Source organism: Gekko japonicus, unplaced genomic scaffold (assembly GCF_001447785.1).
Source record: "Gekko japonicus isolate JY-2015 unplaced genomic scaffold, Gekko_japonicus_V1.1 scaffold575, whole genome shotgun sequence".
Lineage (NCBI taxonomy): Eukaryota > Metazoa > Chordata > Lepidosauria > Squamata > Gekkonidae > Gekko > Gekko japonicus.
Window position 1 is genome coordinate 732,325 of NW_015174291.1, and position 13,056 is coordinate 745,380.

Here is a 13,056-nt window from a genome sequence, read left to right on the forward strand (position 1 = left end):
ATTTGCAGATGAAATGAAGTTAGGTGGGATTGCTAATTCTGAAGAAGACAGAGTCAGGATTCAAAATGATCTAGATAGGCTGGAACAGTGGGCTGAGACAAATAAAATGAATTTCAATAGAGATAAATGCAAAGTCCTACACTTAGGTACAAAAAATCAAAGGCATAGATATAGAATGGGAGAGACTTGGCTTGACAGCAGCACATGTGAAAGAGATCTAGGTGTTCTGGTTGATCACAAGCTAAACATGAGCCTGCAGTGCGATGTGGCTGTGAAGAAAGCTAATGCAATCTTAGGATGCATTAACAGAAGCATTGTGTGCAGATCACGGGAGGTGGTAGTTCCGCTCTATTCTGCTATGGTCAGGCCCCACCTGGAGTACTGTGTCCAGTTTTGGGCACCACATTTTAGGAAGGATGTTGACAAGCTTGAGTGTGTTCAGAAGAGGGCAACCAGGATGGTGAGAGGGTTGGAATCCAAGTCTTATGAGGAAAGGCTGAAAGAGTTGGGTCTGTTTAGCCTGGGAAAGAGAAGGCTTAGAGGGGACATGATTGCAGTCTTCAAGTATTTGAAGGGCTGTCATGTAGAAGATGGAGCAGATCTATTCTCTCTTGCTCCGGATTGCAAGACTAGATCTAATGGGTGGAAATTACAAGGGAGTCATTACCAGCTAAATATCAGGAGAAACCTCCTAACTGTAAAAGTGGTTGAGCAGTGGAACAGTCTGCCTCAGGAGGTGGTGGATGCTCCTTCGCTGGACGTTTTCAAGCGGAGGCTGGACGACCATCTTTCGGGTATTTTGTAGGTATGTAGGGCTATCTTTCAGTATACTCCTGCAGAGTGCAGGGGGTTGGACTAGATGACCTGCAAGGTCCCTTCCAACTCTAACATTCTATGATTCTATGATCATGTCCCCCCCTTAGTCATCTCTTTTCTAAACTGAAAAGTCCCAGACTCTTCAGTCTTTTCTCATAGGGAAGGTGCTCCAACCTCCTAATCATCTTGGTTGTCCTCCTCTGTACTTTTTCCAGCTATCTTGTTTTTATCTTCTGTGGCCCTTCATTCAGGGCTGGCCCCAGGTTTTTTTGCACACTAGGCGAGGATACCTTCTGGCGCCCCACCCCCTCGTGTGCTCCCCAATTTTCAAACATAAATGCATTTTAGGAAGAATGAAAAGTTGGGAGCAACTTGAAGGCACTTCACACACACACAATTAGTTAATGCAAATGCAGCACATGTGGTGGGGAAAGAAAAAGCCTGAATATACAGTGAAATGCAGGGGAGGGGGGAAGAGAAGGAAAGAGAACAGAAAGGGCTTGGAAATGAGAGAGAACAGAAGATCAAAAGGCATAGTTGGGGGACAATGCTCCCTCTAAGCTGTGGAGTCTTGTGAGCCAAAATCCTACTTTGTGAGCTACTGGCATTAAAGTTGTGAGAGAGCGATTTGGCTGCTACATAAATTAGTTTGCTCTGGAGCCATCCTTCCTCAGCGGAGACAAAAATGCATGAGCCGGAGGCAAAAAAACTCGGCGCTAGCTCATACTAACTCAGCTTAGAGGGAACACGAAAAGAAGATCAAAGGCATAGTTGGGGGGGGATATAAAAGCTGAGGGGGGGGGAAGGAGAAGAGCCTGAATATACAGTAAAATGCATGGGGGGGAGAGAGAGCAAGGAAAGCCCAGAATCCCCCCCACGACCACCCCTTTTCCCACTCCCACAATGGGGGGAGCCGTCCTGTTCATGCAAAGCAAGCTGAAGGGGGAGGAGTCAGCATTACCAGAGGAAACGAACAGGAGGGGGGAGGGACCAGAGAGAACACGCCAGGGCGAGTGGGCGAAGTCAAGAGGTCCCCGAAGAGAGCGATTCCAATCGCCCCGCCTCCTCCTGCTCCTTTCCCTTCCATCGCCAAAAGGAAGAGCGCGGGCAGGGGAAGGGGGCGGAGTCAGAACGCACCGTGGAGCAGTAGGGAGGAGGCACGTGTGTGTGGTGAAGTGAGCTGGTGGGAAGGGGGTGGGGCCTGGTGCGTGAGTGGCTGCACGGGAAGCAGCCGCCACCTTTTTTCCCCCTCTCCCTCCCTCTCGGGGCGCCCAGACAGCCATGCTGGGGGTGGGCGGGTGGCGGCAGCAGGGGCCTCGCTGCGCCCCTCGGAGATCTGTGCCCCTAGGCCGTCGCCAAGGTTGGCCTAATGGAAGGGCCGGCTCTGACTTCATTCTGAAATAAAGATTGGTCTCATCTGATAGTTACCAGATACTGAGTGGTGATAAAAGCTTGTCATTTCTCTTTATTTGGGGGAGACAGCATTTTGCTCGGGTACTTGGCCATTTGAATGCCCCAGCAGATGCTTTCATGGATGCAGGTTGATTTGTTTCACTTTCTTGTCATGAGAGAAATTGACTTACTTCCACGATGGTGTTCCTTCTCTCTCTCAGCGAGAAGAAGCTGAAGCAAAAGCACAAGAAGAAGCTAACAGGCACCGGCAAGAGCAAGAGCGAATTATGCAGCAGAACATGCAAGAGCGGCTGGAGAGGAAGAAGGTACTGCTTTCTGCTTGGTTTTCCTTTCAAAATAGGGACCAGAGGTTTTTATGGAGAAACAGCTGGATGGCCATGTGTTCGCTTTGACGTAAAGCAAACTCTGCGTATTTTTGCTTGTCTTAGTGTCAGTTATTGGGAAGAGGTTCAGAACTTATTCTTGATGTTGTCTGTCATTCAAACAGAGAATTGAAGAAATAATGAAGAGGACTCGGAAGGCGGAACAGAATGAAGCCAAGGTAAGGATGGTAATGTGTGTTGCTGCTCATTGTTCAAGAAGATGTTGTAGGCTGTCTACTTTTTAGGTAAATGATTAGGCATATATAGTGGTATGACGGCTTCATTTCAGAGCTCAAAAACTCTCACACAGCTGATACTGTAACCTGTAAGGCAAAGTGCTCTTCCCCACATGGATATAAGTTGCTTGAGCTAGTAAACAGATATCAGACTAGTAGAGCCAGGTTCTCTGTTTTCTCATGTGGTGCCAACTCATGTGCAGCCATGTCACTGCTAAGACTTGAATGGCTCTGAAACTTCTGCAGAGCTTGGAGATTTGACAGTTCTCCAGGGCTCAGCATGTTGAGATCTGAATGTAGTCCCTTGCAAGGAGCTGTTACTGTTTTCTTTGCCACAGAATGAAGAGAAATCAAATGATGAAGATGAGGATGTTGAGGAGGAGGATGACCTGGGCCTTGAAAAGCAAGATCAGCCTGGTAAGAAGTATTCCTAGGTGTGCGAAGTTGCTAGGTCCATATTGCCAGTGTTTGAGAGCTGGTTGACACAAGAGGTTGTAGAATGCAGTGGTCTCAGACTGCAGGTGATGCTAGCTTTGACTCGTGCATTAAAAATAATTTTTAAAAGAGCCATGCAAATAGAAAATCAGCACAATAAGGGAAAATTTCAAACCTCCCCCCTTTGCATGCTGTCCTGATCATGTTTGCAGAGCGGGTTTATTATACGGAGGCATTCCAAAATGTAATTTTGTGTGATCTACCACTATCTGAAGTGGTTTGGTTCATTCTATCACTTCTTTCTCCTGTGTGCATGAGCCAGGCCTTAGAGGGATTTCCGGGTAGATCTAGAGGCTTGCAAGGGGGCAAAAAACCAACTCAACAATAGAAAGTAAAGTGGGACATGTTTTTCCATCTTATTGAGCAGTTTGTGTTAGCTCCCCATAATTTTTCAGATCTTCCTTGGCTAATAACAAAACTCTGCATTTCAGAAAAGGCAAATTACATTGACTCACCTCTGGAAGATGCTCCTGAGAGTTTATTACAAGAAGCATCAACAATAGAGCCTGGTGATGTCTTTATAAACGGCAACGAGCAGCTGGAGATTAATCAGACAGACAAAGATGAGAATTCTGAGCATTTTACCCAGATAAAAGAGGCCAGGTAAGTATTTAGTTTGATAGCTCTATAGAAAGGTAAACTTGGTGTGTGCCCAAGACATATAAGAAACAGTATGAAGACCATAGCCCATCTGTCATTATTTTGTCTCAGCAGTTGGTGTTCAAAAGTACACAGCACTTCTGAGCCTGGAAGTTCCATTTTAGCTGTCATGACTTGTAGCCACTGTGTATCCAGTCTCCATTAAATTGGTTAACCCCTTTTAAAACCACCAAGCCAAAGGCTATCACCACATACCTTGTGGCAGTGAATCCTTTAAGTGGTGGTGGTGCATGACAAGGGAATTATTTGCAGCAATGATGATGGCGAAATAGGACATTCATGTCTGAATTAGCCAAAGCCACTTTGCTCCTAATGAAATATTGGGGGGTTGGTGATCAGAAGCAACAGTTGTTTAGTGACTGCTGATTGATTTGGCTGCTGCTCAGCTTTCCTGGTGCATCAGTGTAGCTCTTGACTTGAAAGCCAAGTTTATTTGTAGCTCTTGACTTGAAAGCCAAGTAGCTTAGTTTTTGTTCTTAAGTGGTCAGTGACTGGCCTAAGCAAGCCTTCCCCTGACTTGCAAGGGTTTGGGGGTGCTGTGTTAATTATGAAGCAATGTAAGTTGTTTAAATGTAAGGGTTGTACAGAAGCCCTTTGCTTTTAAAAGCAGAGGTAAACTCAGTTAAAGTGATGCTTGTAGATTGTGAAGATTTGGTTCTTAGAAATAAAATACCGCCTTACAAGGTAGCAGTTCTTTGGCTAACTGGCAGGAACTAAAAATCCTGACTTGGCTCAAGGCTCACTTTCTGTTCACCATCAGCTTCTTCCCCTCAGTCTTCTTTAGGGCTTGTGGGAGAGGCAGTTTTTGCTGGGGTTTGGAGGACAGTGGGAGCCTCTTGCAGTTTCAACAGCTGTTCTTGAAAAAGAGCAGTTTCTGTCAAGAGCTCTCTCAGCCCCACCTACCTCACAGGGTGTCTGTTGTGGGGAGGGGAAGGGAAAGGAGTTTGTAAGCCGCTCTGAGACACCTTTGGGTAGTGAAGGGCGGGGTATAAATCCAATCTCTTCTTCTTCTTCTTCTTCTTCTCCCTGCCCTAGTGCAAAAGGCAGAAATTCCTGCTTCTCCTTCCAGCACGGTAAGCTATCTCAACAGCTTGAGGGAAACAATGCACTGCACTGTGCATACAGTAAGCCTCTGCTTCTCCCTTGAGGCCTTAGGCCCACACAGAGGTCTCATTTTATTTGAGGAAGATAATAAATGGTACCTTCTTCAAACTGGCCCACAGGCAAGGGCTTAGGAGAGGAGCTGTGGGCGGCTGGTTGGTTGGTTCTTATTACTTAGAGGGCCGACATTGCATTTGTTGCCGCCTGACAGCTGAGTCATTCTCACATACAACTAACTGATAGTGGAACCTCTGCCTTCAGTTCTGTCTTTGTCTCCAGAGAGAGTTTTTAAAACATAGATAATAAGAGAAGATAGATTGGGCTGGCTGAATGGTTCAGTCAGTATGGAGTGGAATAAATAGTTTGAAAACAAATCCTGTTCTGCTCCATTCTCTTTCCAGTCCTCCAGCAAAGGAAGCAATAATTGAGAACTCTGGAATTCTGCATGTTAATGAAGCCAATCACCCAACTGGATTCCTATCAAATCTGAATGGAAAATCTCTTGCATGGAATTTTGAGGAGATAATTGATCTTGGAGTGGTTCCCAAGACGACCAGGCAAAGCTCAGATAGTACCGCTGCTGAAATGTCAAACCAGAACTTGAAAGATGCTACTGCAGTACCTCCAAGTCCCAAACTGGTTTTTGAGGAAGAAAGCACAATGAATTCCTTGACCAAACCAATAGAGACTGCATCAGGTAATCTGTGTTTCCTGGAGGGTCTCTCAAGATAAAACCAAATAAAATTCATTGCTGAGGAAATTTGTTAATTATAACGTTAAAGTCTGTATTGAACAATAATTGTTTTCAAGAATTTTTTAAAAAGAAATTGGAATCTTGGGTCCAAGAAGCTGGGGAGGACATGAAAAAAGGAAGGACACGTACTGGTCGGAGGCAGGAGGGAAACTGAGCAAGGTGATGGAGATGGCTGGTTAAGCAGTCTGCCATGTTGACCTCTTTCACTTTTCTTCTGCAGTCTAGACAATAATATATGGCATGCCCAGTCCCATCCCCCTTTTTGAGGCAGTTTTGCTAGGAAGTACCAGTTGTTCCTGGTAGGAAGTTGCCCATCACCTGAGTACTTGGCAGTTTTCTCAGTGGGAAAGTGAATGCCTCCATTGCATTGCGTAACAAGCAACAGACTGCCACTGCCACACACACTGACTGGCCAGTAGTTTTCCTGGTTTTCATTACACAGAAGTGTTTCCAGTCCTGTGGCTCTTAGACTTCAAGGGACCTGCCGAACTGGTGCCGGTCCTCTGTTGATAGTCAAAAGTTCAGTTTCATGTAGTGTCCGGCTGTTTGGCATGAGGGTTCTAAAAATGTCTTCTTTTTTTTACAGAACTGTGAACACTAGAATCCTGGAAGTCTCCTGGTTGCACTTGAGGAATTCAGGGTTTTATTATGTTGTGAAGGCCTTGTTTTGAAAAAGCTGCTTGTGAACCTTTGCCCACCTCCAAGTTACTTCCCCCCCCCCGAGCTACCCCATCTAACCTTGCACCTTGAAACCTCTTCAGGGAGATTCTTGCCATTGTTGTTTCTCCAGTTGCTTTCTTGGATCTGTTTCTCCAGTTGCTTTCTTGGATCTGTTTCCTTTTATAATGCAACTTCTTCTCCCCTTGAGGAAATGTTTACTAAACTGCCTAAGGGTCCTTAATTTTCCTCTTAACATGAGATATCGTGGCTTACTCTGGAGACTTACTAACGCACAGAGAGTTAGGGGGGGAATGCCCTAACCCTAATGATTATTAAAACCGAGCTCAGTTTATTACAAGATACTGGCATAACCTTGTCCACCTGTGTTACAGGGGGCAATGTCTGAAGAGAGATAACATAAATAGTTGAGATCAGTACCTTCTGTGAGTGTGAGTCAGATGACAATTATGACAGATTGTTTACTATTAAAAGAAAGTTATAGGCTCTGAAGTCTCTGTCAACACTTGAAATCAAGCACTAAGTCCTTAAGAGTGGTGAGTTTTGATAAAACAAAACGAACAAACAAAAAAGATCCTGTTCGCCTCAGAGGCAAATCTCTTCTGCATCCGTTGAACATTTCAGATGGGGGCAGGTCTCTGATGGTCAGAATTCCAGTTTCTGGGGTCAACCTCTTCAGCGCCTCCCGAGTGATTCTGTTGTAAGACGGATGTGATGTGTCATAGGGAGCATAAATGCTGCTGTTCATTAGCCCCAGTGCCTGCACACGCTACACAGAGTGAGGCGTGGTTAGGACGTGCTCATCAGAGTGGGAGGAACCAAGGCCAGCTGGATGCTTTTGGTGGGGCCCAGGGGAACCAGTTGAATTGAGTGTGTTACCTTAACCCATTGAGTCACGTAAGCCTTTCGAAGGGTGGCCTTTCTATAATACATTTTAATACGCAAGGCTCCATATTTTGGTTTGAGCCAGTGCACACCCTGAAATTTGAAGGAGCAAGTTGTGTTGGTGTTGCAATGCACAGTCCACCAGGCTATCCCGCTATTGTGCAGCTTCTGGTCCTTTTGACAGAGCTCGCGTGGCTCTCTGGTGGCAGCCACGTGGGAGCAGAGTGCTCGGCAGATTCTTCCCATTGTGCAATTGTCATTAGTTGAGTTTAAACAGTTTTGTTTTTCCTTTTTAAAAAATTACATGTATTTAAGTTTATCTTCACACATGTAAGTATTTTTGTGTACATAAAACAAGTATTAGACCCTTCCAGTTGTGTGTTTTTTTTCTTTTTGTCCATGTTAATTATTCTACATGTGTTTGTCTGCTTGCTTTACCAAGCTTGCCTCTGCCCTCAGAGCTGCTGTCTATTCAGCTGCCTGTTTAGCCCCAACTGTGTCCAGCATGAAGGAATGACCTCCATGGCTGATTTGCAGATACTTGAGAGAAGACCCATGTTGTACTCCTATGACTGTCTTAAGTAGCTAGCTGTCCTTCTGAAAGTGCTGCTCCCTCAAAAGACTGCTTGAATCAGCAGCAACTATTTCAACCCAGTTTGGCAACTGCCTTCTCAGTGTCTTTGCTTCTCCCCCCACCCCCAATACAAATGTTCTCTCTGAAACCAAGGAAGTCCCCTTCCTTGACGTCCCGGTTAAATTAGGAAGCCAGACCCTGCCCCTGTTGTCTTGCCCCACCCCTTTGCTGTTTCCAGATATTGTGGAACTGTTAGAAACTAGAACAGTGCCTTAGGTTTAAACAAAAAATGTATTTTTATATAATAGCTCTTTCATTCTGGCAGAGACAATCACTCTTAACAAGCATGATGCCGATATTTTTCTGTGCAAACCGTTGCCTGTTGACTGCTTTGTTTACAGCTGTATGTACATACATATGCACTGTTAAATAAACTTTGCAATTGAAAGGTGTCTGGTCGTGGTAGGTTTTGGGGGGGATCTGAAGGAGGCTTCCCCTGTTTTTAAAAACAATGCCTGAGCTTGCCAGTTAGACCTCCTCCTATTTTCTGAGGGAAAACACAGGCATACCCTGACCCCCTAATATTGCAATGCAGGCCTTAAATCACATAGTTCTGTTGTACACCATAAGCTTCAAACCAGAGTTTTTCTTCTTTTGTTCTTCAAGCATATAGGGGGAAAGGCTCCCAAAAGTGTGCATGTGTAAAAAGTAGGACATACAGCTAGTAAACTGCCCGATACTCATCCTGAACTTTTATACTTTTTTTCCCCTCAACCCCTCCTTCCAAAAAGATTTATCTGCTTCCAGCCATGTCTTCAAACTGGTAGTTAAATAAATGACACCAGCATACCTGAGCATTTCAGAAGCAAGTGGTTGTTACAACTAGGTGGAGTGACAAGGGTAATGCCTCCCCACTTGGCTTTCCCACCACAAGGACCAGCCGCATAAGCTCATTGTGGAGATCTGTGATCTTTATGGCAGTTTCTCCCTTGCTGGGGCAGTGGCTGTTCACTGAAGGACTCACCTACTGTTCCTCCAAGGGGAGCTCAGAGTGGTGTTCAGGATGTCCTTCACCCATTTTGTGTTCACAACAGCCCTACGTGGTTGGGTTAGGCTGAGAGTGACAGGCCCAAGGTCACCCAGTGGTATTTGATCCCAGGTCTCCCTTATTTACTCAGAGCTCTTCTGCCTACTGTTTTTTAACAGTGTTTTTACTAGTATGCTTGAGTGGTCCTGTTGTGGAGGTAAACGTCTCCTGAACAGAAAAGGAGTGGTGAGAAGAAACAACTACAGTGAAAATGAGCAAGCAGTGATCTGTTTATTTGAGGAAATGCCATGGGATAACACACAGTTGCAGCCACACCACCCTCCTCCGTTCCACCTGCACAGTATCCTCATCTTTGCAGCAAGGCTACCCAGGAAAGCATTGTGTACAGAAAATGAATGACAAAAGCCTCTGCAGAAGGCACACTGAAGTACAAAAACTAGTAAGGCAGGCCATCCAGCAAAGTTAAAAGGAGTAAGTTTCCTACCTATGCTTATGGCAAGGTTATTCTAACATCGGCAGTGACAACCATAAAGGGAAGGCACTGTTTAAATGAAGCTGAGTGCTACTAATACAATTGCTATCCTGTATTTGTCAACAGTAGATTAAGAAAACATGTTTAATATCCCCGTTGGTTGTCTGTGGATTATTATGAAGGCCATGGTTAATGGAAGCATCGTACTTAATCTGGTTTCCATACAGAGTGGAGTCAAATGGCCATTTTTTATTTCTTGCCCCCTGCAAGATGACTAACTGCTGTCCCAGTGATTGACACAATCCTAGGAGTGAGTTAGCTCGCCCTCTTTGCCTCTCATCTAACAAGTCCAGTGGGGAATGGTGGTTGGCCACCTGGGGGCGGGGAGTGCCGCTGAGTGCTCTTAAAGGGGCAAAGGCTAACAAAAAGATCTGGGAGGAACTGTGATCACCACCTTTTTAAGCTACCTATAAGAGTTTGTGGTTTAAATCATGATGGCAGGCAAAAAAAAAAAAGTACTACAGTGTCCCTCTGCTCTGATTCCATCAAGAAGCACTAACTACCACCCAACTCTCAGCCCAAGCAATTTGCTTATGCAAGTAAAGCTTCCTCCTTACCAACTCAAAGCTTGTGTTTTTCTCTCTGCTCTCTGCTGAACAAGGATGATTGTGCCGTAGTGTTTAAAGGGCAGCTTTTCTCTATCCATGGAAGTACAGGGCTATCAATCCCCTTTCTCTAAAATTCCCCAAGGTTCACGAAGTGTAATGTGGAGTGGGGTGGAACATAACCTTCCTGGGGCCAGTGATGAATCCCAGTAAGCATTTTATGATCTTCCCGGATTTCTAAATGTGTAGGCAGCTAGAAACTGCCTTTGAGCTGTCCTGTTTCTCCTTAGCTCTGTACCTTAATACATCTTTGAGCAAGAAAGAATTAACTTGATTAGTAACTCTACAAGCGCAGGGAAATGCTTCTTATGGCAATGGTAGGGGTCAAGGAAGGAAGAACAGGAAGACCATCACAGTGCAGGCTGGGAGGATCTCCTCAGAAAGCAACCCCTGAAACCCTCCTACCTAGCGCAAAATCATTAGTAAAGAAAGGAGATGGTGGCAGCGACAACAGCTTTTAACATGGCAGAAGTAGCTATGATCCATCACGGAAGTACCTTCAGTGGACAGATACATGGAGAAGCTCTGTCTGTAAAAACTAAAGTGTTGATGATGATGATAGAGATGCTGGGGTTCATTGCTGTAAGAACAGGATGTTTATACAAAATGGAGAGTCTGTTCCATAGAAACAGCAATCTCCACTTGGTAGAACAGGAATGTTTTTGAAACAAGGCACATATTACAATCATATACGTCTCTGGAAATCTGTGTTTTACAGTTTGGTGGTTACCACAAAAGGGTTCTAGACAAATCAACAGGAACGTCCCGTCCCCCCCCCCCAAAAAAAGGAAAGATGGAAAACACTTACAAAATAAAAGTTTGGTTTATGGTAAAGGGCCCTGGGCTGCAATACTGGAAAGACAGGATCTCACTCATTCTCAAGGAACTGCTCCATGAAAGGGAGACCAGCAAGTCCTCTTGAAAAGCGGCCATGTGAATCCACCCACGGTTTACAGGACACTCCACTGTTAGTTCTTTATCAGCGCCAGTAGCCTTTGCTCAGCAATCATGCAGGACAATCAGTAAGTATATTTAGATAGGCAAGGCTCTACTCTAAACTTCAGGTGACATATTAAGAAGTGCAAGAAAGCAAAGTTATCTGCAGCTAAGATGTTACAACAGAGGCTTTATTCAGCCCCACCAGCAGGAGGCAGGAAGGGGTAGAGAGAAGAGATTACCCTACATAAGAAAGCAAGTGTGAGCGGGCCTCTAAAATGCGAAATCCACAGCCAGGTAGCACATTGTATCTGAAGATAAGATTCAAAATCCAATCTGCAGCAAGGGCCCCAGGTGGCATGTCATGCCTGTGATCATCCCTTACAGCTTCTTGGCACAATCAGGGCAGTAAATTTGCTCGTTTTGGAAGACAAAACGCTTGTTAGCCAGTGGGATGGAGCATTTTTTGCAGTTGAAACAATAATCATGCCAGGATCGACCTTCGTAGCTGACCACATTGGAGCCTTTCCCGAAGCCTGTTGAATTCATAAAAGATGAGAGTTAGAAAGGACAGAGGAAGGTGCTGCCCTTACTGGCTGGTAAAGTCACTTGCAGCTACTTTTACAGAGAAAAAGAGGCATTCCCATGGGCATAAGAGCAGGTATTGTCCAATGCAGAGAGGGTGGATCTTATCCAGGAGCAGGCCAATAGCTACAGTGAGGCATCTTGGGGCTAGGCCCCCTGACTTACTGACAAGGCCCCCTGACCTCCCATCTAGCCCAGGGCCCCCTAGGGGTGGTGGATGCAGGGAAGGAGCTGCGTATTCCTTTAATTTGATTAGCCAGTGTCCCTTAAGAATTTTAAATGCCCCCCGACTAAAAAAATCCTGGCTGCGGGCCTGTCCAGGAGGCACAGATTCTGATACCGTTAGCTAGTAAACCTGGCAACATTCAATGAAGGACTGTAAGGCAATAAACATCACGCACAACACCAGTGTAGAGATGACTTGACCTATTCTCAAAACAAAAGGTACATACCAAGTAGGCTAAGGTGTGCTTCACACAAGGTTTGTTCCTGAACAGAAATTTGGAGAACAGGAACAGAAGAACAATAATAATCTTTTGAAGATGTATGACTTACAACTGAAAATGGTTTTGTATGTACTGATTAAAGCCATTCAGTCACCTGCAGTTGAATAACTGAAGCCTCATTTGGTTTTGGTGGGACTTCCTGCATCCAACTGTGCACCTTAGTTATAATATTTATACCCCACCTCTCCATATACATAGCTATAAGGTGACTTGTAACAATAAAAGTGCTACAAATTGTAACCTGCAAAACAATAAAAGTCTGAAACCAGTGCAATGCAACGATTTAAAAAGCTAAAACCAATAAAGGTGCTATGAGGCTAAAAACAGGACAATCTAATATGGTTAAAAACAGGACAATCTAATAAAACGGGAAGGGCAGGGTCTAAAAGGCCCAAGAGGATAAAAACTTTTGCCTGGTCGCAACGATTTAAACAGCTAAAACCAATAAAGGCGCTATGAGGCTAAAAACAAGACAATCTAATAAAACGGGAAGGGCAGGGTCTAAAAGGCCCAAGAGGATAAAAACTTTTGCCTGGTGCCAAAACGCTTTTAAAGTCAGCAGTAGACAAGCTCCTATAGGAAGGGAATTCCAGAGTTTGAGCCCCACTACAGAAAATGTCCTGTCTCTTAAAATGGGGGGGGGCACAGAATATGCTCTGATTACATCAAGACTTTAGCCTACAGATGCTTTAGATGTGACTAGATGTGTTCTGTATGCTTATCCACCGCAGACCATAGGAGTTAAGATATCTTAGGAAATGCACTCTTTGAGTGTGTGTGTTCTAGCCATTACATTTACCAGGAAAAGTTTAAAAACATACAGAAATACACAAACCCTGCTGATCCGTACAAACACATAGCCCTTATTTT

General features: G+C 44.8%; 2 protein-coding genes across 4 annotated transcripts in view; one reads left to right on the plus strand and one right to left on the minus strand.

Moving 5' to 3' along the window:
• MAP7D3 (MAP7 domain containing 3) overlaps window positions 1–8,342 on the plus strand; it is a 54,670-nt gene extending 46,328 nt beyond the window's left edge. Inside the window, 6 exon segments of the mRNA XM_015424029.1 lie at window positions 2,430–2,534; window positions 2,717–2,770; window positions 3,166–3,244; window positions 3,754–3,925; window positions 5,485–5,780; window positions 6,424–8,342. Coding sequence (XP_015279515.1) covers window positions 2,430–2,534; window positions 2,717–2,770; window positions 3,166–3,244; window positions 3,754–3,925; window positions 5,485–5,780; window positions 6,424–6,431 — 714 coding nt within the window. The 3' untranslated portion in view covers window positions 6,432–8,342.
• A 3,119-nt stretch (window positions 8,343–11,461) lies between these two features.
• The window catches only part of FHL1 (four and a half LIM domains 1), a 45,080-nt gene continuing 43,485 nt past the window's right edge, over window positions 11,462–13,056 (minus strand). For all 3 annotated transcript variants that reach the window (XM_015424039.1, XM_015424041.1, XM_015424038.1), the window contains one exon: window positions 11,462–11,631. In XM_015424039.1, the coding sequence (XP_015279525.1) occupies window positions 11,477–11,631 (155 nt within the window). In that variant the 3' untranslated portion in view covers window positions 11,462–11,476. The remainder of the gene's footprint in view (window positions 11,632–13,056) is intronic.